Source organism: Nyctibius grandis, chromosome 30, assembly GCF_013368605.1.
Source record: "Nyctibius grandis isolate bNycGra1 chromosome 30, bNycGra1.pri, whole genome shotgun sequence".
Classification (NCBI taxonomy): domain Eukaryota; kingdom Metazoa; phylum Chordata; class Aves; order Nyctibiiformes; family Nyctibiidae; genus Nyctibius; species Nyctibius grandis.
The window spans coordinates 5,791,008-5,814,355 of NC_090687.1; the positions used below are offsets into that span (position 1 = coordinate 5,791,008).

At 44.2% G+C, this 23,348-nt stretch overlaps 1 protein-coding gene across 2 annotated transcripts in view; it reads right to left on the reverse strand.

The window, feature by feature from the left end:
* The window catches only part of ZCCHC7 (zinc finger CCHC-type containing 7), a 113,320-nt gene that overhangs the window by 25,398 nt on the left and 64,574 nt on the right, over positions 1-23,348 (reverse strand). For both annotated transcript variants that reach the window (XM_068420212.1, XM_068420211.1), the window contains exons 5-7: positions 12,118-12,161; positions 10,756-10,875; positions 10,252-10,422 (exon numbers count right to left, since the gene is read on the reverse strand). In XM_068420212.1, coding sequence (XP_068276313.1) covers positions 10,252-10,422; positions 10,756-10,875; positions 12,118-12,161 — 335 coding nt within the window. The remainder of the gene's footprint in view (positions 1-10,251; positions 10,423-10,755; positions 10,876-12,117; positions 12,162-23,348) is intronic.

Here is a 23,348-nt window from a genome sequence, read left to right on the forward strand (position 1 = left end):
GGCACATACAGTATGTTTTTCCCGGATGTGATGGAAATTATATTATTTATTATTCATTCCTCCAGTAACACCATTTTCTGGAGAAAAATCTACAATCTGTTCTGTGTAATGGTTCGACATTTCTCCTCTTACCCAAAGACTGCATGTAAATATTTGAGTTTTATATTAATATTCTATAAATAAAATGTGTGAAGCACATCACATTTCTAACAGAGGAACAGACCACAACATTTGACAGTTTGAACGCACTCGAGCTGCCTTCGAGTGCAAACAAAAGGATTTTCCTCCTTCACTAACTTACACGGGATTCAGAGGTGCTATATATAAACACTCTCTAGCGTATAAAAATACTGTATCAAAGACCTTGCCTCCTCCCTCAAACCTGTAAAAGGCTTCGACTGTACACGAGACTTTTGCTGGTTTAGCACAGGGGTAGCAGGCAGTTATTTATACATTAGTTCTGGATAGTTTTCGATTACCACAGTGTCCCCAGACTAATATGGTTGAAAAATCGCAATCAATGGGTTGTCATATACTGGCAAAATGCCACTCTGTGATATGACCTTTACTCACGCAGCAGCTATTTAATAATAATGATAAAAAAAATACTTTATTTTTGAATAATAGTTTGGTTGGGTTTTTTTTGCACTCTGGACACAAAGGCATCACTTATAGCAAAAATCTGTAACCAGAGTAGCGAACCGGAGTTGGCACAGCTCTTACCAAAGCACTGCAAGAGGCGCAGCCCCAACCCCTCAGCAGCGCTATAAAGAGGTAGGTTTTATCATCACCATCTTTAAGGATGTTTTGAGGCTGTGGGAAAACTTAAGGGAGATAGATAGGAAGAAGGTGGTAAGGGAAAACGGGCCAAGCATATTTCTTCATTCAGATGGTGATCTGGCGTAATACTTTTCATAGTCACAGCGATCACTTGCGAACTTCAGAAGTTGAGTACAACAGTCAAAAACGGATGCCTGGCTAAACAACAGCTTTTTAGAAATGGTGCTTTTAACTTGGAGCCCCATTACCTCGCATCAGCTCAGAGTTATTGTCTGTATCTTCTGTCACAGAATGACAAAAAACATAATTAACAATTACTACCGAATGCCGGCTTCTCAAATGAAGCAGAGAGGTTTGCTATGGAAGAGAGCATAACCAAATACAACCACCACCGAACCTGCCATTTTTCTTATTTATTTAAAAGTACTTAACCATGAATGGCCCTCGTTTAAAGAAAAGCCCTTGTGGTACACAAGTACGATGGCAGTGTGATGAACTACATTAAAATAAAATTGCATTTATTTCCTGCCCCAGTGGTCTGACCTTACTCGCATTCAGATGTACCAGCACAAAAGGTGCCTCCTCCCCAGAGCAGTGCCACGGCGGCACGGCTGCGGAGCGCACGGGCGAGGTGCGCTTCCCCACACCTCTGCTACCTCCACGCGCCTGTCGCCGCACAAGCGCCGGGCAATTAATTTTCCCAAATCCGTGCTGTTTTTGCTGCAGCCCACATTCGGTTGATCTGGAAGGGCGATTATTCACACCCGAGCCTGATCCGGCGAAGGTCGCCACACCAGATGAACCGGGGCTGGGCGCTGGCGCGTTTTGACCCGTATTGAATTTTATCAGGTGCTAATTATTGTTTTACCAGAACAACGGCTTAATGCATCTGTTGTTTAATTCCCACTTCCCTCTTCTCAAACGCGAACATCAAAGAAAATAAAACACTCAATCTCAAACAGCCCCTGACAGCAGAGCAGGACTCGAGTGCTCAATAGACGAGGCCCTTGCCACCAGTTCTCATATTTCCACAACAATGAGCAAACACAAAACCAGCACTGAGCGGCCTTCCCTCCTTTCCGCTCCCCTCGCCCGGCCGCCGGCCCGCGCCGCCGGGCCCTCGCGGCGGCCCTGCTGGGAGCGCGGCGCGGGGAGAGGATTAGCCTCGCTAACATGCGAGCGCCCGCGGAAGGGAAGGAAAAACCCCGCTACTGTATTTGGCGTATGAATAACCAAAATGCACGCGCTGACGGGAGACCGGGACGGGCCCGCGGCTCCCCGGGAGAAAATGTAGCTGTGATGAGTGACAGGGCTTTCAGGAAATATGTTCACAATCACAGACAGTGAAGGCCATGACCTAGATCGTTTAAGAGCTTGTCTTGTCAAATTATCAAAAGCTTCTTCCTCTCTGAATAAAGAGTGACATAAGTGAGTGTCAGAAAGCTGCAGGCTGACAAGCCAAGCATACAATAACAGCATGCACGTCACATACTTGCCGAACACCGCCACGGCTAGCGGCAAATCTTAATGAGAGCGCGGCTGGCCCAGGAGACTTGGGTCCCTGCTGGCACAGCTACTCATCTCGCGAAAATCCTTCAGCTCCCAGTCAGTTATGGTCTGACACGACGACTACAATTACTAAACACAACTTTTTAACAGAATCCTCTGGTGCTTTGTCAAAGTGGCGGCTGCTCGGAGCTGCCCTGCCGCAAGCCACCACAATAAAACAAAAGATTTGCCAAAAACACACACTTTTCATCAGCTCCGCATGGGAACTGCCGCGGGAAACACACAATGCTTCCCTTCAAAACCGCTCCCGCACGAGCAGATGTCGAGACCTCTCTCCGCACCGCCAGCGCAGACGGGGGAGAGCGGGCCGGGGTGGCGACCCGCTGGCGGCAGCCGGGCTCCCGGTGATGCTCACTTACGTTTGCCATCGGGTGGACATTGATGGGCCGCAGGCAGGAGAAACAGGGGACGCTGCTGGGGACAGAGGGAGGAGGGCAAACCCCCTCACTCTCTGCCCAGTGCCCAGGAGGGCCGAGGGCCGCGGTGACGCCGGCAGGAACGGGCCCCACTGGCTGCGAGGCCGCTGGCACGGCCCTGAGGACTTGCCCCGGTGCCTCCGGCCACATCCTGGCCTGCAGAGGCGGCCACATCCCCCGGGGCAAGCACCGGCACGGGTTCCGAGGATGACAAAGGCAGAAGGAACTCTTCTGGGAGAGAGGAGGCTCACGGCGGTCTGCACGGCCAGAAGAGGTGCCAGGACACACGGAGATGCCGGTTGAGGTGCCCGTCTGGCTCCTGGAAGGAGCGCTGCTTGCAGGGTGCCTGGGCTGTGCAGACACACATGTATCTGTACGCAACCGGGGCCAGCAGGCACAGCATGGCTGACGAGCGCTGGGGACCCGGGCACTGCTGGCTGCCCGCTGCCGGACGACCTCGGGATGTTCACCCAGCACCCGCACACTGTTTTTCCTGAAGTACACAAGGAGACACCGTCCTGCCTGCCACGTCTGCCTCCTCCCTGCCACATCACCCTGTTCACGAAGTTCTTCTCCTGCCCTTGCAGCTGGCAGGTGGGACTGCAGACTACAAGCCTCATGCCACCCACCCAACTGCCACTGAACCTGCAAAACACAGGACGTTCACAGCTTGGGGTTTTCAGCTTATACATATATAAGCATAAGCATATACACACACACAGATGTGTATAGATACCCATCTACATGTGCACACAACGTTGCATGGCACTGATGTGCTCTTTCCTAGGGGGAGCAGCAGATGGTCAAACAGAGCCAGACCTGAAACTTCTGAACAGCTCCGCTACCTGCTCCTCTGATGATCTTCCCAAGGAAAGCTCATGAGGTTCAGCTCCTTCCAACACCACTCCATCTAAGACAACCCCATACATTCTCCAAGCTGTTTCAGGGAACGTGACTGACCTAACAGATAGTAAGTGCATTTTCCTGAAAATGTTTTAAATACCTTTGAACATTTTCAAATCAAACTAGGCAAAGTACCTTGAGCTGCCTCATGTTCACTTCTGTACAAAGTGTGACCACGGAGAGTCACTCTGAAACAGACTGTGCACAGGAGCTTGTTCTGCATCCTTCGCGTCACAGTAAAAGCGAGTGAACTTTCTGGGAAAGATAAATTAAAACTTTTTTTGAGCATCCAAAGTATTTGATAACAACTCAAAAAAATCAGGGAATATATCAGTCTTTTTCCCAACACTGTATTAAGATCTGCTCTATGAAGGGTGCAGCAGTGTTCTCAGAGTATTCTGGAGAACTTTGGGGAACATGGGACTCATTTAGCCCCAGGCTCAGAGCAAAACCTGTGGTCTGCCACCAGAAACTTCCCAACAGGCAGACTGATACAGAACAGTCGCAGCAGCGGGGGCTTGGTGAAACACTTTTAGGTTTTTGATAAAATGCCCTGTGGAGGGCTCGTACGTCTTTACAGAAAGTAATTAGCAGAGGCACAGACATATGGACCTGTTACTATGATCAGTTTACACAGCCTGAAAACAATAATGACTACACTGTGTTGGACCACTTGCCCATGGTCGCTAGCTGTGGCCATAAGCCTCACGGAGCTTAAAAACAGGGCAAGCACGCATCCTTTCGCTGATGCTCTTCCACACAACTTTTTAAGACCAACAACTGCACAAACTGGGTGAGGTTTCTATGTGTTCAATAACCTTTGACGGATTTCTCTTCCATCTGCTCCCATCTCCTCTGGAACCAGAGCAGACTTTCTGCACCTACTGCATCCCCCGGTAAGGAGTCTCACAGGTCTGCTACCTATTGCACCAGGAGTCACCTCCTTCTGCTCTTCTGAACCTATCTCCTACTGCCTTCGTCAGATCCCCCTAATTCTTGCACTGGTAGAAATGATGAACGATTGATCCTTAACCACTGCCTCCCATCATGGATGATTTTGAAGCTCTTTACAGAGCCTTCCCTCTGCCATCTCGTCCAGGCCGAAGAGTTGTAGCTGATGGACACAGAAGAGAGGGACCAAAGGTGCACCTAGGTGTCCATTGCTTTCCTTCTGATTCCTAATGTTTCACCATTTTTTTTCCACAGCTTTTGAACACTGAACTGATTTTTTTGGGGATCATATCTCACAACTCTAAAATTTGAGTCCCAAATGGTAATGGTAAGTTCAGAGCCCACCAATCCATGTGCAAAGATGGGATTATTTTTCCCCGGGCATTTTACTTCACATTTATTGCCACTCAAGTTCATCTGCCACTTTGTTGCGCTCTCCCTCCGCTTCTTACAGTCCTTGGGCAGTTCTTCACAGTTGGCTCACAGCACTGACACTCTAAATAATTCAGTCTTCTCAGCAAATCTTGTCGCCCTATTGTTCACCCTTTTCCATGTCACACTAACATATCCTACCTTTATCCTCTTATTCCATGCCTGTTTAGTTTCCTTAAAAGCTTTTGGTCAGGAACTTTGTCAAACGCCTTTTGGAAATCGTAGACTATGTCAGCTGGATCATGTTTATACACATGCTTGTCGACCTTCTCCTTTGAAGAACTCTGAGACGTGGGATTTCCTGTACAAAAGCAACCTCGAGTCCCCCTCGTATATCATATTTATATATCCATTCCACCACGCCGCTGCTGTTGCAGTTTTTGGTAATCTGCTTGGTGTACACATCAGGCTGGCAGGCCTGGTTGCCCAGCTCTCTCTGGGACCCGTTTTAAACATTGTCATTGTATTTGCCACTCGGTTGCCCACCAGACACGAAGCAAAAGGTTACACACCGCCGTCACTAATCTGACTATTTCACCTTCCAGCTCCTCTGCAGCTTTTGGGTAATTGTTACCCAGTTCTGGTAGCAGGTCAGTATTCATAGGTTAGTAGCAACCCCAACACTCTTAAATTTCAGGGAGATTCTCTGATGATTCCCTGCACAAAGTATGATTTCAGTGTGGGAATGTCCCCGGTTTCTTCCACTATGAATGCCAGATGCCAAAAAAGTATTTTTAGGTTGTTAGCAATGGCCTTCTCTTGGCTGAGCATTCCTTTCATGTCTTGATCATCTGTTGGCCTTACAGGCTTCTTGCTCTGATGTGATAAAAGATTTACCATTGGCTTGGATTCCTTTGCAAATTGCCCCTTAAACTCCTTTTTAGCCCAGTTCTGCACTTTCACATTTAATCTGCCAGAGTTCATGATCCTTTCTGTTTTCTTCACTCGCACACAGACATCAGATTTTCAAAGGATACCTTCTCGCTTTTCATAACCTCTCTGACCCTGCTGCGTAGCCTCACAACCTTCCTCTTGCACTCTGCAGTTCTGCCATGCCATCTTTCTTTCTAAGGACGGGGCAGATGAGACCCTGCTCTTACACTCCAGCACAGGTAGCCTCAAGAAGTGCAAGAGAACTGCCTGAAAGTTTCAAAGACAAACCTTTCTGATTTAAGGTGGACCTAAACGAGCAGAAAAAATACATGCTGTGACGTTCCTGATAATTGACACAACTCAGGTAGGATTTAAATTTTGGGATGATAGAGGACTCATAATTCTTTACAGAGGAGAAAATTACTTCACGAGAACTGGCTTCATAAAATGTGTGCAATAGAAAAGGTGGCAAGAGATGCAAAGAAAAGATACTTAAGATTACCGTTCTGTCTAACTGCTTACCAGAAAAGCGGTGAAGAAATACGCTGTTCACATTCTTTAAAGCAATGGTACTGTGAACACATGAGCTATAAGCAAAAGCACAGCTAGATGAGGAAGACCAAAAATTCCTAATGTTCAAACACCAAAGAAATACTAAACTCCCAAACGTGCTGGACATCATTTGCACATCCCACACATCACTGACTATGGTGAGCGGGTGACAAACTCTGTTTTCCTTCCCTAGCTCCCCATGTTCGGTGCGGCACCAGGCCGGGAGCAGGACGGACACACGGACAGCCCAACACACAGCCCCTCTCCCCCCGCCTGGAAAGGACACTCAGAAAGCACGTGGAGGGAAGTGTCATGCCTGACTGCCAAGCTACAGGGTCAAACCTCCACTGAAGCTCCGCTATTCCATGACTCTGTGATATGGGATTGCATATAACGACAGACGTCAGGGAACACAAGCTTCACCAGGTACAAGAGTGATTCAGAGAAACTTCTGTATTCAGTGACAGGGAGGAGAAGGCCTTCTCAGGATCTCTCTCATTTTTTGACCAAACAGAAGAAATAAAGGTAGGGAGGAGACGCTTGGAAAGATATTCAAATATTTATAAATTTCAAAGAACCCCAGCTTTTAGGGGAATCGGACAGGTGTATTTGGAAGACAAGCGTTTAAGCCGTATCTTTATATAGAAAATGAAGTAGGAATGTATGCTGATGTTACCACAGCTTGCCTTTCATCCTCACCTTCTTGTGTTTAATTTGAGGAAAAAAAAGGCATAAAAGGTTAATTGCTATGTACAGGACTGAATTTCTGGGGCATGTAAAACCATAATAATATCATACAAGGCTAAAAAAGATAAAAATATGTTTAATTGCACTTCATTTTTAATATCTGTTTTATTTTTGGTAGATCATATCAAACTCAAAAGCCTTCAAACTACTTCCATCTTTCTCTTCAGTCCTTACAGCATAACTGCCACTGCTACTGAAAAGCCACAGGGAAATAAAAGAAAGGACACAGCAAGTCTTCTACCTGTATTTATGAAATATGAGGACAAATCTTCACGTTACAGCCATACCTGAACCTCCTACTAAACTCAATTAAGTTAAGGGTCCTAGTGCAAAGTCATTACCTTCATCTACCTTATATTTTTAAAATTCAATTCAGCACTACCTACGTATGAATACGAGAAGTAAAGCCTATCTGGGAAGGGCTTTGTACACGCACACACAAGCACATAAATACAAGATCTTTCCAAGTGTAGTTTTCTAGTATCACTTAATCTCGTAAAGCAATAACATCATTGCAATATACTTCTGCCTGGTTGTACTATCACAGATCTTTAATGTTAAATATAGTTATTAACCTTGAAAATGTTGCTTGTTTTGCCAATCTCTTTTATTCTTCTACCAAACTTCCAATTGCTACAGCATTCAACACTTTCTTAAGAATATTAAAGAATGCTTTTGTATAAAAGTCTCCTTCAGAGGTGGAACATTCTTGCCAGAACAGCTCATCCCGCACTGAAACTTGACATGAAATTATTAATCCAGGAAGCAAAAATTTAAAACCAGTGGTGTCTAGCTTTGAGGTATACCGTACTTTAAAAAATAAAACAGAAGTTGCTGGTTTGTGAATTCTCTGCACTGTTATAAAAAAACCTTCTGTTTATATACACACACACACACACACACACACACGTATTTTGAAATACTGGCAGAAGCTTTTCCTTAGGCTACATGATGCTCGTAATAATTTTAAATGCTCCTGTTCAAAATCTTTAGATTTCTTTCCGAGCATGCAGTGGTGGTGCACGACACATTTGTCACATCCAGGATTCCTGGCAATTAGTACAGAACTGACCTGACCTACTGTGCGGTATCATAAAATCACAGAACAGCTTGGGTTGGAAGGGACCTCTGAAGATCATCTAGTTCCAAACCCCTGCAGGGGACACCTTCCACTACGTCCAACCTGACCTTGAACACTTCCAGGGACAGGCCATCCACAATTTCTCCGGGCAACCTGTCCCAGGGTCTCCCCACCCTCATCGTAAAACATTTCTTCTTCATATCTAATATAAATCTACCCTCTTTTCGCTTACAACCACTGCCCCTTCTCCTGTCACTACCAGCCATGGTATAAACCTCTCTCCATCTTTCTCACACCTACTAACTTTCACTAGCAGTAATAACAGCTTTGGGCAGACCGTCAAGAGCAAAACAGTTTCTACTTGTTTCAAAATGCATTCAGAACAATCGAAGAAATATTTTTAAGAAAGCAGATCACGCACTCAAGAGTATGTTTCCATAACGGTACCGTTTAAACGATAAAAGTATTGAGAAAAAAAGTCTCAGCCAAAGGAAGTCCCATGACCTTACCGCCCACCTAGTCTTCAGCGTGGGGAACACACCGTATCTGGATAACCTTTAACATACTCCAGTATTCTTACAGTACTTGAACATTTCTAATATTTCCATGCCTGGTTTTGTGCCAAAGTTACTCGTTCATTTATCCAAGACAACTCTGAATGCTCAATAAAATCTCATAGCAGAACACGTGTTTTCTGGGGCCTCCATCTCCCTATAAAATAAATGGAAACCCTTCTCCCATTGTGCTGCCCGGCCTGAAACAAGCAGTCAAGCATCTGGTGGGAAATAAACTGAACATTACATCTTTTCGAAGACATAAGGAGAGCTTCCATATTCCCACTTGACAGAACCATTTGTACTGTGAATGCAGACGCAAGCTTGCTCACACCTCTGAAACAGTATGGAGATTATTATTGGCACTAGATACTTTTTTCTCTCCAGTGCTCGTGACGTAGAGGCAGCGTGCCATAATATGAGTGGGAGTGACTGGTAACAGGACCAGAGTGCCCACACAACCTGTGTGAGCTAGGCTGGCCTAAGCAGAAGAAGCTGGGTTTTGAATGACAGTAGTGAAGATCAGTGTGGTTCTTGTCGGGTTAAGACAAGACATCAGTAGGTTCCAGATGTTAAATGTTTCTATCAGCATTTTTCTCTTAATAGAGGAGCACACAATTTTGCAACTGTTCCTCTACTTCACAAATCCTTACAGTATATATGTGATGGGCCTGTCCATAGGGATATGGAAGTAGAGAGACAATTAATTTCATCATTATCTTTCTTCTTGCATGTTCATAAATAATAGAGGACTCTACTGAAAAGCAGGCAGAAACTAAGCTAAGGCGTGTGTGTATGGTCGTAGACCTGCTTCCTTATAAGCTCAGGTCAGATAAAATTTTTATTCACCTGTACTTGCAGAAGAAAAAAGTGTACCATTTCCATTTCGTTTGTGAAGCACATCTGCAATATAAAATACAGCACAGTTATAAATGCTGTATAAAACCCATTTAGATGTTAGTTTAAACTTCTAATAATATTTTCATTGATGAATACGTGATCATAGTGAAAAAAACACATATCTGTAAGTCTTGGAGCATCAGGGTTATTCTTTACCTCTTGCTGGCAGGCTGCAGCATACCATGTCTCCTAATTTCAACATCCCTATACCTCCCATTCAAAAGAAACGAGGATGTTTTTCACCACCCTAACTAAACGGGACAAAACTAAACTAAAGAGTGTTTACAATGCTCCAATTTGTTTTCTTTGAACCACTCTTCAGGAAAACTGTGATACTGTTAGATAATGACTTACTACAACATTTCCATATGCTGATACAAATATGCACTATATAAAATCAAACAAAATATAAGAAGACCGTTGTGGTTGTAAATTCAATTTTTGTCAGATACAAAACCGATAATGACAGCTCTTTGCCATGGGCTATACTCACATCAGCGTAATGCCCCTTCATATCACAGCGATTGCAGTGTTTATTCCAATAGGCTTTCTCAAGACATTCCCTGAAATAGTGGCCAGGCAAACAGCAGTTCAAACAAAAACGTGCTGGGCAACTGTTTTGTAGGTGCCCTCTTCCTGCACACAGGCTACAAGGGGGAACTTTCTACGGAGAAATAAAAAAATAATTACGTCAAGTGAGAATGTTTCAAAAGATTAAAGAAAAGAAAAAAATCAAAAGAGGAAATGAAGAAGAAACCACCTCAAACAAACATTTACTGCTTACTAGGAATTGCAGAGATTATAAAAACAACAAAAGCGATGGCCTCTACAAAACAAACAGCTAATTTTGTATAGTAAACTGATCTTGCGCAAGCTACCCTTTCAACCGACCTTTCAACAAAATAATAAACCACCGAAGCAACGCTTTTCATGGCAAGCACAAAGGAGTATTAGAAACAACAGCTACATCTGCAAGTAACTAAAGTGTTGCATTTACCTTTGGAGTAGGACAGTTCTTGGACAAGTGACCCGGTGTGTCGCAGTTCCTACAGGTGACATTTTTGTCAGCGGTGTAGTACCGCATAGTGGTGTGCCTCACGCTCGCGTAGCTGGAGATCTGTGCGGGGGGAGACAAGAAGAGAAAAATGTATTTATCGTTTGGGATTCTGTGGTTTAGTGTTTGTTACAACTGGAAATTTGTAAAGGTCGCTGCTGGTAGAGTTCGGTTAGAAATCTGACTTTTTACACGTGCAATTTCCACATCCAGGCTTGAACTGGATAATTCTGTTACAGAGAAACCTGTATTGTCTAGGAGAAAAGTATTGTCTTGTTCAAACCTCCGCTTTGGGACATTCTTTTTTGCTGTTTAAAATTGCAGTTATGAAGTTTTGCTTTCCCTTGATCAGTCAAGACACTTTTACTCACTACAGTATTTCGTGATGAACTAGAATTTTTCCCATAAGACAAATATAACTAACATTAATTGCAAATGCAAGTTACATGTTCCCTTGCACACATTAAGGGAGACTTCTTGAACAAAGTACAATGGTATACAAGTCTAGACCAAATCTGCAATTTGCAATTGTAAAGAAAGATTTAAAAAGGAAAAAGGAGAAAAAAAGAGAAGCTGGAAACAACTCTCTCTCTCCAAGTGACCTCACACATACTTTCTCTGCAGGCAGACAGAATTGAAAATCGTATCTTCAACCTTAATTGCTCAGTAAACATCACAATTTTAAAAAACTGAAATATTGGACGACGGAAGAGGTACAAAACCACCAAATACCAAAAATACAAATATACCATTTCTCTTAAGGGAAAGAGTTTGTTAATGTCACCTGATGATGTAAGCTTTACTGAGCCTTGGAGAGAGAAATCGAAGAGGTCAGACCTTGCAGCTGAGGCTTACTCTTCCTGGATGCTACAGTACCTCGCACGAGTACTCCAGGTCACAGCCTACCCATACCAACTCCGAGCCGAGCCCAGCCTCTGGGGGTGCAGGACGGCCAACCAAACACCTGCGGCTCGTGGTGCCGCCTGTGGCAGCGGGATCCAGCTGCCACAAAACAATTACTAGTCTCTGAAGAGACTGGGAAAGAGGAGCTGAGTTCCTCCTCGCGGAGTCTGTGCAGGCACTCCGATTCCCGGCATCCCCTTCCCACGCTGCCCCTGTGCCTGCCCCAACAGGTGACCCTCTTCCGACTGCACAAGAGCTCAGGCTTCGCCCGCCTTTGGGAGGACACAGCTAAGGGTGCCTCACAAAAAATACAGGCGGATTTTTCAATCCCATTTATCTTGCTCCGCTCGTTAATAAATGCAAAAATAAAGAATTACGGAACAATTTGGTTGTCTGTTTTACCTCAAAGTCCTTATCAGAGACGGACCAGTCCACATCAACTTCTCCTGAAAAACAGAAATAAAATGAATTATATTTAATTTATATGAATATTTTTCTACAATATATTTGACATTATGATTACTGCACTTATTGAAACTGGTAATAGACTTTGAACATACCAAAGCCGAGAAACTAGTTCTACCTTCAGTAAAGGAAAGCTATCAACCTGCTTGGCACCAAACCTGATTCACCTTAAAATCAGCACACGTCCAGCTATCGGGTGGACTTTATTTGACACCATCCTCTTGTCCTGCCCTCAAGGGTATAAATTCAGGCAAGGATTTAATTTCTTCAGAGACAGGGGCTCTAAAACTTCTACTTCCAGCCATTGGTTTATCTCTGCCCGCACTCGTGAGGATGCCCTGCTCAAGTCCACAGGTTGCCAGAGTGGGAGCACGTGGAACAAGAAGTTAATGCACAGCATAAAATACACTATTCCTCCTTGCAAATCCGTAAACTCTGTGTCTTCAGCTCTCTGACTGCTGCAGGCCAAAATGACTTTATGCATAACTGCAGCAACTAGGGCTGTAAGCTAAGCAACTCTATTTCAAAACAGGGTTTGGTAATGTGCAATAAATCAGGACGACACACTAAATTATCAACTGTCACACCATAACCTTCTCACACACAGCCTTTGGACTGACAGAATTAAAAAAATAAAACAAAACAAAACATCAAAAAGGAAATAAAAGGCAATAAGCTAAAAGAATAGGGATGCAGAAACAGCTGTTTAAAAATTCTGCATGTCAACACTGTTTACTTCTCTCACTGTGCAAAGACAGCTGTACCACCACAGCATCTTTTTCATCATTAAGGGAGGTTTCATGTCAACAGAGGTGTTCACCTTACCTGTATTTTTACAGTAACCATTACAACTTGTGTGTAAATTAATCGTGTGTGTTTTAATGCAAAGAGTTCCATCACGTTCCCACAAACCAAATCTGAAGCATCGACGTGTGTCATTAACACAAATCACAACATCAAGATTTACAAACAGTAAAAAAAAAACCCAGTAAAAATTTATCCAACTGATTTTGGTTGTACAATTCACTTCCAGTAAAAGGCAGATGACTAGAAATTAAAATTATACCATCTACAATATAACGTCTAACCCTTCTTTTACTGAAAAAGTCAACAATTTCAGCTGAAGTGTGTAATGCAGTACCTGGGTACGTCACTGAAACGTTCAGTGGGTGCTTTAGAGCACAATACCTGCTTGCTGCTGCTCTTCATCCAAAAGTTGGGGCTGATACTCTCTGCTCTAACCTCCACAGCACTCTGAAATATTTTTATTTTCAACACTCGCTAATGCCAACAACGCTAACGACCATCACAGAGATATTAATAACGAATTAACTGGCCTATTTGTAAAGCCATTAGAGCGATGTGTCACACCTCAGTCACGGCACGCACAGCAACTGGCGCAGCCAGAGCTCAAGCACAAGTACCCAACAGATCCTTCACCCACGCGTCATTCAGGGCAAGGAGGGATCACCAGAGCGAGAGGTGGCACCACGCCTGCACCCCTGGGGACCGCTTCTCCCAGCCCCTCGGCTCCCAGCAGAGCAGCAGGAGGGACGGCATTGCGCCAGGTCTCCCCAGCCGAAGAGCCTCGTGCGTACGCCCAAGGGAAAACTCGGCCTTTTGGTGCCCAGTCATTAAAAGTAAAGAAGCGCGCTGACATATTTGAGTGCATTATTTATTACTTGGAAGCCTGCTAAGGCAGTTCATTCATAGAGGAAAAGATATTTGTAATTCAAAACTCTGCCCGGGCAATCAGTACCGCGAGTGCCGTGTTTCACAGAAATGCACGGGCAGAATGGTTGACAGGTTACAGATCAAAATTACCAGCAAATTAACTCCTGTCAATCATTAGGCATGTCCTTCCTGAGGACAAACCAACTAAGTTTCTCTTCTTCGCTGTCAAAATCCCCCGCTTCACAGGGGAAAACCATGATACAATGATTCAAATATTCCTAATGCCAGAAACTAAAACTGATCAAATCAGAAAAGAAAGGCGAGAGCTTTAATGCTGAATGAAATATTACAACAAAATCTCTCTTTACTAAATCCGTTTGGTGACCTGAACATTACACGCCTAATTCACAACAGAATGCTTTGTTTTTACTCATAATAAATTCTCCGGACTGAAATATGTAGGAAGAGTTATGCTTCTGCAACCAACGTGAAATCCTGCTTTGGAGAAACACAGAAAAATCTGCAACGATTTTTCTCATTGACCGCAGCATTTTGTCTGGCACTAAACCATGAAACAGATCACAAAACTCTGCTCGAGGTGACAAACACCCCCCTCGTCCCCACTTAGTGTCCTTGTTTGGATGAATTAACTGGTCCAACGGGCACTTCCAGTCTCGGGGTGGCTGTGGCCCCCCAGGCCGGCCTCTGGCCACCCTGCCTCGCGGCGGCCTCCGCTCATCCTCCAGTCGCCATGCCCACCAGCGCGTTCAAGACCCCTTTGTACCACGCTCTCCCTGGTCTGCAGCACCCAAAATCTTTGTTCTCACTCCTTAATACTCAGAGCCACGCAGGCGACGGGTCTGGGAGGGCAGATTTGGAGCAGCTCTTCCCCGAGGACACGGCGGTGGCTGGGCCCGCGGCCCTGGGGCGGCCGCACTCCCCAGCACCTCGGGGTGCCCGGGGACGGGGCTCTCCCGCCCCACGGCCCCAGCCTCGGGCCCCCTCCTGGGACTGAGACGGTGATTTTGGTCAAAGCACAGACGTAAAACACATATGCTAATCGCTGAAGGTTTCCGTATTTAGCAAAGGCTGGTACAATGAAACTCGCCACCTGGTATTTTGCAAGGCCAGGCCTGGACGACGTTAAAGCATTTCATCCTTTTTTCAGACAGACACACACGCAGAGGGTGGGTTTCTGCCTTAAGGAATGGGGCTATGAGTACTTTATTTCTACTCTTTACAGCATCTTAGGAAAGCATTAGTCTACAGACTATTCAGATAATCTTGGTCAAGACTTCCCTCTGTTTCTGTGAAGCAGTTGCACACACAAAACTTGCACTACTTACAGGGACCTGTGAGTTTTCAGAGTGTGTTAATAAAATCCTCCCAGAACATCTTCAACAAATTTGTGCTTTTATCCCTTCTCACCTTCGCTTGCTAAAAGCAATCTAGTTTTCCAAGATTATATTAATTTGCATACTTCAACTAAAAAAAATACAACTGACTTTGCCCCACAAACTTCTTGTTTTTACACTTTGAAGAAATGGTTCTCAAATTGCAGAAGAGGGAAGAAGAGAAGGGAAAGAAGAGGCCAGAAAAAAATGACAGACAGGATGCAAAATATATACCGTTTAGATGAAAATGGAAGCGCTGTGCAAGGTTCTTCTTTTGTAAAGTATTACTCCCTGGCTGTCCTGTGCCCCTACACAATAGGATGAATGGTAAGCAACAGCTTTGCTTTTATTTAAAGAAAAATTTTGAAAGATCATTGAGATTCGCACGTATCCCTCCACCAGCATGAAAATGTAAATTTCCGAGCGGCGCTCATGGTGAAGCCAGATTTAGGACCACTGTTCAGTGTGCATTCAAGCCTCCCCTCTTTCATCCCAGAAAGGGAGAGGAGGGGAGGAGGGAGAACGAGGACCAGCAGTCAAAACCTGAAATTGCCCGGAGGAACAATCCGTTTCCACAGAACAAAAAACTGACTTAGAATAAACAATAAACTGTTCAGCGGCGAGGATCGCCGCGGCCGAGCAGGCTGCCCAGCACGGCAGGGCACAGTCGGGCACGGATCCTGACCCCACCAAAAGCCACACTTTTATTTCGCTCATCAGAGCTGGGAGACAACACATCCCTGTTCTCCGTGCAAGTTCAGCCTGCCCTGCAAAGGTTCATTTCATCACCTCATTTAACAACGCACGTAGAGCCTGGACATTCAGCTTTGAAAATAAACCACTAAATTTTCTAAAAGTGAAGGCAAGCGGGGCCCCCCTTCTCCTTCTAATTGGAATATACACGCAGACATGTATTTTATTTAGTTTATTTTATGACCAATCCACTGAAACAGGCTGCTTCAAGCTGTGACAGTACGATATGTGGCCTGAAGGGCAAATACGTTTCAAAGCTGGGCTTTAAAAATTGGATTTTGACTGCTAATTAATATAGCACATTGCAGAATAGAGAACCCTAATTACATTCTACTGTAAGATCTCTGTGGCAAGGACTGTTTCAGACATATCTCTGAACAATATTTAGCATGTCAGGACACAGCTTCTGGCTGCTACTGGAGTAACAAATAACATTTTAAAATTATAAGCCTTAAACCCCTAAAAATGATCTAGATCTGTAAGAATTTCACATTGTGACATTTTACATGTATCTGAAAATTCTTGTTTATGTTTGAACCAAAGTGATTCAAGTCTTATTGTAACACAATTTGCTATAACGAGTTTCACATTTTTTGTGTTCAAGCAGCCCTTCTTCCGAAAAACAAGGGGTGGAAGGATGAAGCGATAACAACCAAGCAGTGACCCAAAACAGAAATCGAGGCTCCCTCCCTACATCAGATTTTGCAAAGGATGGGAATTCAGGTTTCCATGCACTAGGATGCACTACACATCTTCCTCTTCTAGAAAGGTGCATTCCAAGCACCCATGTAAATATATGTATGGATGTGTGTGTATATATACACGCCTGCATAAGGCACCAGAAGTTTTTGAAGTCAATGACGAGATGCACAGCAGCCAGAGCGGGTGAAGCCCTCTCCGCATCGCCCAGGTACTCGAATCAACCCCTGCGCAGAAGGAGTGGAATCAACTGCAGTGTTTTTCTTAGACACTTCTAGGGATTCCTCAGCTTTGCTTTGATGAGGAAAAGGTGATTTACTTAAAAACAAGACACCTGCTGTTATAATGGGTTACATGTCAATACATCTTTAACGCAACTTTCAAAGACATCCATAAACTCCCACAGAGAAATCAGTCGATGTAATCATTGACAGAAGTTCAATTTGAGAAATTTTCTCATGGCAAGGAAAGACTCTTCTGCCTCTCCCCTTGATATCTAATATATATATATGCACAGTAATATGCATATTTTTTGTCAGTGAGAAAACACCTGCAATACTTTATTTTTAGCAACCTTTATCTGATCCAGGATGATGTTTTCGAAAAGCATCACAAAATCGGAAAGACAACAGTGAACAAACAACAAAACTGAACCTGTTTTGAAAGGAATTAAAATGTAAGAGGTTGACTGAAGCAAAGGCAGCATTGGCCAAAAGCATATCAGAGATTAAAAAGAAAAAAACACACCTCTGAAGAGTCCTGCATAAGTGAAAAAAAAAACCCAAGACCTACTAAAGTAACTTTAAGCGAACTTAAGCTGCCGTTACCCATGGGAGAAGACTTAACCGTCATTGCCACAGAAGAAAAGTCTGACAGTTGGGGCTAGGACACGGTCCTTATAATCCCCAGGCAGCACGTTGGGCTGGGGCCCGCCGCGGGGCGAGAGCCGCTGTTCTCAAGAAGGCTCAAAGGTCACGAAGTTTAATACACGTGAATTAAGAGCATTTAACCACGCAGAGACACGCACTTTTGGTATTTAACGCAGACATTAAGAAACACAAAAACCACCCAGGTGTGAGCACGCACCGCCTCTTCTTATCCGGTCAGGGACCCAGTGCTGCCTTCCAGCCACATATCTCCTCCGTGTAGCTGAACTGCTACACAACTTCTCTAACAACAAACCCTTCACCTTCTCCCAAGCGTACGCCCTTTCGCATCCACCTCAGCTCCACGTACTCTTACGCTACGTGTGGGCAAGATGCTTCACACCGTAAGTGGGAATGAAAATGCGTGGTGAATAAAGCAAAAGATACTGTGAGTCTGTAAATCACATCCTTGAGGAACTTGTGCACTATCAAATCGCTAAAGCGCACGGACGCACGTTAAAACACAACCACAGTGTGCCCCTTCTCTCATGTAAGTGTGGCTGATGCTCTGTCTGTTCTCTCTCTGATGCTACGAACGCTGCTCCCTTCAGTCTTGGCCACTGCTCCTAAGGTTAATTCACAAAACGCAGCGGCTCATGATTTTCAAAGCTTAGCGCAACATTTGCAGAACAAAGTAGGTTTTTCTCTCTTTTTGGTGGGTACAAGTATGGGGACCACAGGAACAGTTAAATTCATGGCATGGTTGGTCTACCACACAGTCGGGGGAATTCTTTAAATAGAGCCTGTCACTCTCTTTGCCCATCAATGGGATTTCCTTCTCAAACTGCTGATTCGTTCAGGTACACAACAGAGGAAATTTCAGTTAACCTTTGTTTCACCCCGGGGAAAAATCTGTCTGAAAAGTATAAAATGAATAGATTAAAAAAAAAAAAAAAAAAAAGGCAAAAAAAAAAAAGAAAGAAAAGCTGCAGGGTTATTCTTTCTAGTGTTCACAGCAGTCAAAGTTAAACAGAAAAAGGAGGCAAACATGAACATTTTATTCCCACCAGAGAATAAGGTATAATATATGATTTAGAAATGCCATTGTCTATACTGTGATTTCTAATTTAGAGAAGGAAAGACTGAACACAAATCTATTGTTCTCATCAGGTGCATCAAGAAATCACTTTTTGACTATTTCCTATAAGACTGAAAAAGGAATAATAGGTTACTCTGAAGAGAAAGCCTTTTTAGCTATTTGATTAAGTTGTCTTAAATACCTTTTAGATTCCAGCAATCCCTGGTGAAGAGAAAAATAATAAATGCTAACTCAGAATTACATGTGGAAAAAATGCACACAGAGATAAAATAAAAAGTACAGTCATAAAATAAAGGGAAGTTTCAGGATAGTTTACTGCCAAAAACAGCCTTAGACTGTTCAAAGTTATTCATAAAAAACCTTGTTTTGAGATACAATTATAATTTCAAAATAGGAATAATAATTTTCATTTCCTAGTGTCATTCATCTGACAACACGCCTGTAGTATTCACTTCGGTATCAAACTGGATATTGCTGTAAACCCTTCCCCCAACCAACCTTTGCAGGACCGACTGCTGGCAGAGCTTGGCCAAGGTCCTGGCATGGAAGAGTGGAAGGTCTGCGTGGGTTCAGCTTATTCTGAAATTTCTTACGGGACCAACAGGATGCCAAGAATTGATTCTGTAGTAGCGACTTCAACATCACCGAGACTAATTCTGTATTTAAGTGATCATTATTGTGCAGCAGATTCTGTCAGTGGCAACACAGAACTTCATCGCTGAAGGTCGTAAGGGAAGCCGGAGGCTTTGGCAGCTCCACAACCACGCAGGATCTTCACCTCTTCATCAGCCCTTGCAGAGTGGTATCTGTTGTAGTTACCAGTATTAACTACTGGAGCCCAGAAGCCCAACCAATGCACACACTTTGCTGTGGTGGTTTGTACAGACTCCTTCATGCAGCCAGCTACAATGGTACTCCATTAACAGCAAAAACTGGAGCCTGAAGATACTGCTGCTTCACTTAACAGAAAATCTACAGTTGCATCTTGGGAATCTATTTTGGCAACATATTGCATCTTTTTCCACCAATACAGAATGAAGGAGATATAAATATAAAAGAGGGAACAAAGTTCCTTGTGGTGGTGTCTGATCAAGTTCCTTGTTCGTGTGGTGTCTGATCTGGCAAAGTCACCGGGCCTAAAAGGAGCCATGTAAGAGATGTGCCAACAACATTATGCTTCTCCCCACAATGGAGAGGAATCCAGATTTAAAGCTCCTTGGAAATGATTCATTAATGCTTCAACTGAATCACAAACCTAAAACCATTAACCTTCAGCTGTATCCTAGAAAAATAGCATGGGTCTCTTGATGCTGCCATGAGGATGAAATATGGAACGAAGAATAGTCATGTAGATGAGTATCTGAAACCTGTAACACCTAATCATGGCTCTTAATTACCTCTACTTCCAAAAAATCTTCCTCTACTTCCAAAAATCTTTAACCCAGGAAAAAAAAAAGTCACATTTCAACGCAGACTACCTGTCAGTCTTTGTGTGTGGGCTAGAATTTCTGTTCAACTTTCTTCCATACTGATAACCTGGCCCACTGGGCAAAGGCAAACTAAATCATCCGAGTTCTGACGATTCCTTCCCACCCTCGAAGTCAGATCAGGCTCCCACACAGTGATGTGGCAGAAGAACAGCTCTTGAAAGACAGGAAGAAGCACCACAGGGTGTGTGGGATGAGGCTGACCCAGGGCGGTCACGCTGGAACAGCTCAGACGGTGGCAGTTCTCACCGCTTTCACGGGCTTTTCTTGGGAGCCTTCAAATGAACTTTGCAGTGACTAACCTGTCTCTAGAGAACAAAATAGAACGACAACTAGACATTGTGGCTTGATCCTGATTTGGCACTTCTGCTGTCCTTAAGAGGAACAATTTATGAACTAAGACAACCAGACTTAGACCATGGCTGTAGCTTTTCAAGTTTTTTCAACATTAGACATCACGTGGTAGCTTCAGAGACATGAAGGAGGAAAACCCTCAACACTTCTAAAGATACAGTTGGAAATGTGAATGCCCTTGTACCAAGGTGTAATGCTACCAACAAGGTTCGCAGGTTTCAAAGTTAGTATGGAGCTCAAACGTGATCAAGAGCAGTCTAAAGTGACACTAAAACAGAATGCAAGAGAGGTGTTGACACTGTTGTTACCTCCAGATCAAAGGAGTCCCCAAAAGCCTGATCAAAACCAGGATGCAGGAGATTGCATTACTCTCAGGGTAGAACTGAACTTTGAGCTAAAGCTGACAACCTGGAACGGGTTGGATATATCCCCAGTTCCTCTTTTCAGTCTTCCTGAGGATTATAGCAAAGATGGAACATCAAACACACGCAGGAGGCTCATCAAAAATATCCATACTGGAAGAAATACTTCTACAACTCAGGAACAGAAATTAATGTCACTCCATGGATTTCCCACAGAAAAGGTCTGTCCAAGGAAACCTCCTCATGTGCCAGGCGTGAGGAATACAAACAGCACCCTGGGCACGACAGGGCCCCTCCACATTAAATCTTCTTCAACCTCGTGCTTGCTGGGAAAACGAAGACGTGCGAAGTGACCCAGTAACACGGCACTCTTAACAGTGAGCAGTAACAAAGCACTGATGCAGCTGAGGATGTGTAACAGCATGGAGTTATTAAGAAAACTCAGGTGTTACACTCTGCTCTAACTTTGGTTTTCCTGAGCTTTCACGACCTTATCACCACACAGGCAAGATTCTTCAGTCCATATCTGAAGGCAGCACCACAAACACCTCTCACCACAGGAAGAGGCCAAAAGATCTCAACACCTTCTTCATGGTTGTGAGCGTGCATCAAGACGGTGCAGTGGCTCTTCTGAGATTCCCTGTCATGGGAGACCGCAGTTTGTCCTGGCAAGGACCACACACTGCTCTCAACCCGCTGTGAAGCTCTGCAGACACCTCAAATGTACAAGCACCAAACAGCACTAACACGCTGTGGAGGCCTTGAGAGCCATACTTCTTGAGAATGACCTTGCGCTGGGCTCTGAGGGGCAGAGGGTGAGATGCAGCAAAGCACCCAAAGGAACCCGCCGCCCTTTTCTGTGTCAGTCCTCATGTTTTGGCACACTTTGTTCCACACGACAAAGGCTCCTTTCCTCGGGAACAGAAAGCAACTAGGATGGATGACTTCTCAACATCATTCTTCTGCTCGCAACAGAAAACACACAGTTTTCCAGAAATACATAATCCCCATCTCAGAGGCACAACTGTAAGGTGATGAAAAATGAAGTGGCCTTGCTGAAGAACTGCTAATTCTCACTGGCTAGAACAGTTCTGTCCTTGCAACAAGGACCACAGCAGAGAAGATATCACTGTCTTTCCTCCTTTTTCCAAATATAAAACGTGGAAATGTGGTCTCTATTCATCATCAGCAAATAACAATTCTCAATGACAGAATTAAATTTTTCCTTATTTAAAAGTGAAAGGGAAAAAAAACAGAATTTGAGGCCCCTGATTCCACCTCTGTACACTAGTGCCATGCACGCACCCCAGGGCATGGGGAAGACATTCCACTGCAGGGCGGGAAGAAAAAGGGTTTTTGTACCAGTAATAAGTAAGATAAAATATATTTTTTAAAATAGTGTTTATTTAATCTTTTTCTTATCCTTTTTTAATATTTGCTTTGTGTATGGTTTATAATGTACATAATAGCACAGTACTACATGCATATAATTTACAATCAAACTACACGCATATAATTTATAATCAAATACACACACAAATGGTGGAGGGGTGTGCTCAAAAATTCCTTACTGATAGTGGTGTGTGATCAAAAAATTTGGACACCACTGCAGCACAGCATGGCTTTCACTAGTGGCCGCAGACTTACCAACGAAGCAGAGTGAAGCCAATTTTCTCTACAAAAGCCTGTGATGGATTAAAAAATTGGAAGCCCTCACACTGCGTCTTTTCCAGACCCTCAGATCCCACGTTTGGACGACCGTGTACGTTTAGCACACACGCTATCTTTCATTCTTTCAGAAGAAAAGCTGGAGTCCTTTGAGTCTGGAGGAGGATGCGGTGTAACCGCAATTGACAAACGGCTGGGTCAAAAGCGCCTCATACAATGCTAAAGAGGAATTTATTTACACTTTGAGTATTTGCCTCTGTGGCTTTGGTTTCTTTTGTTTGTTTTTCTTTTTTTTTCCCTTTTTCCCCCCTCTCCTGAAACAGATACCACAGTAACAGCAGAAACCTTCTCACTTCTACCAAAAACAACGCATATCTTAATTACGCTATTGTAATGAGCGACAACTTTCTTCCAGACCTACCAAATTTAAGTTCTTTAACAGACTTAAATGACCTCGCCACCGCACCCCTTCCCAAAGCACCGCCACGCAGCGTGCGAGGGAGGCGTGATGCCACCAGCACCCTCCAGCCCTGCGGCGCAGACCACGCGCAGAACGGTTCTGCTCCGACCCGCAGCCCCCCGGTGCTGGCAGGGCCTCAGGGGCTGGGGGCCGGCTCCCGTGGCTGGACTGTGATCCAGGCAACGCACTCCTTCCTCACGCCCTCCAAGTCCCAAAGGTAGACACCGAGTTTTTTTAAGAGCCCACGGACTGGGTGAAGAGTTTTACCGTGATTTACTCCACAACACTGACAACCAAAAAGAAAGGCACCTGCTTTTGAACTCAGGTAACACTGTGGACGTGTGAAAGAAGT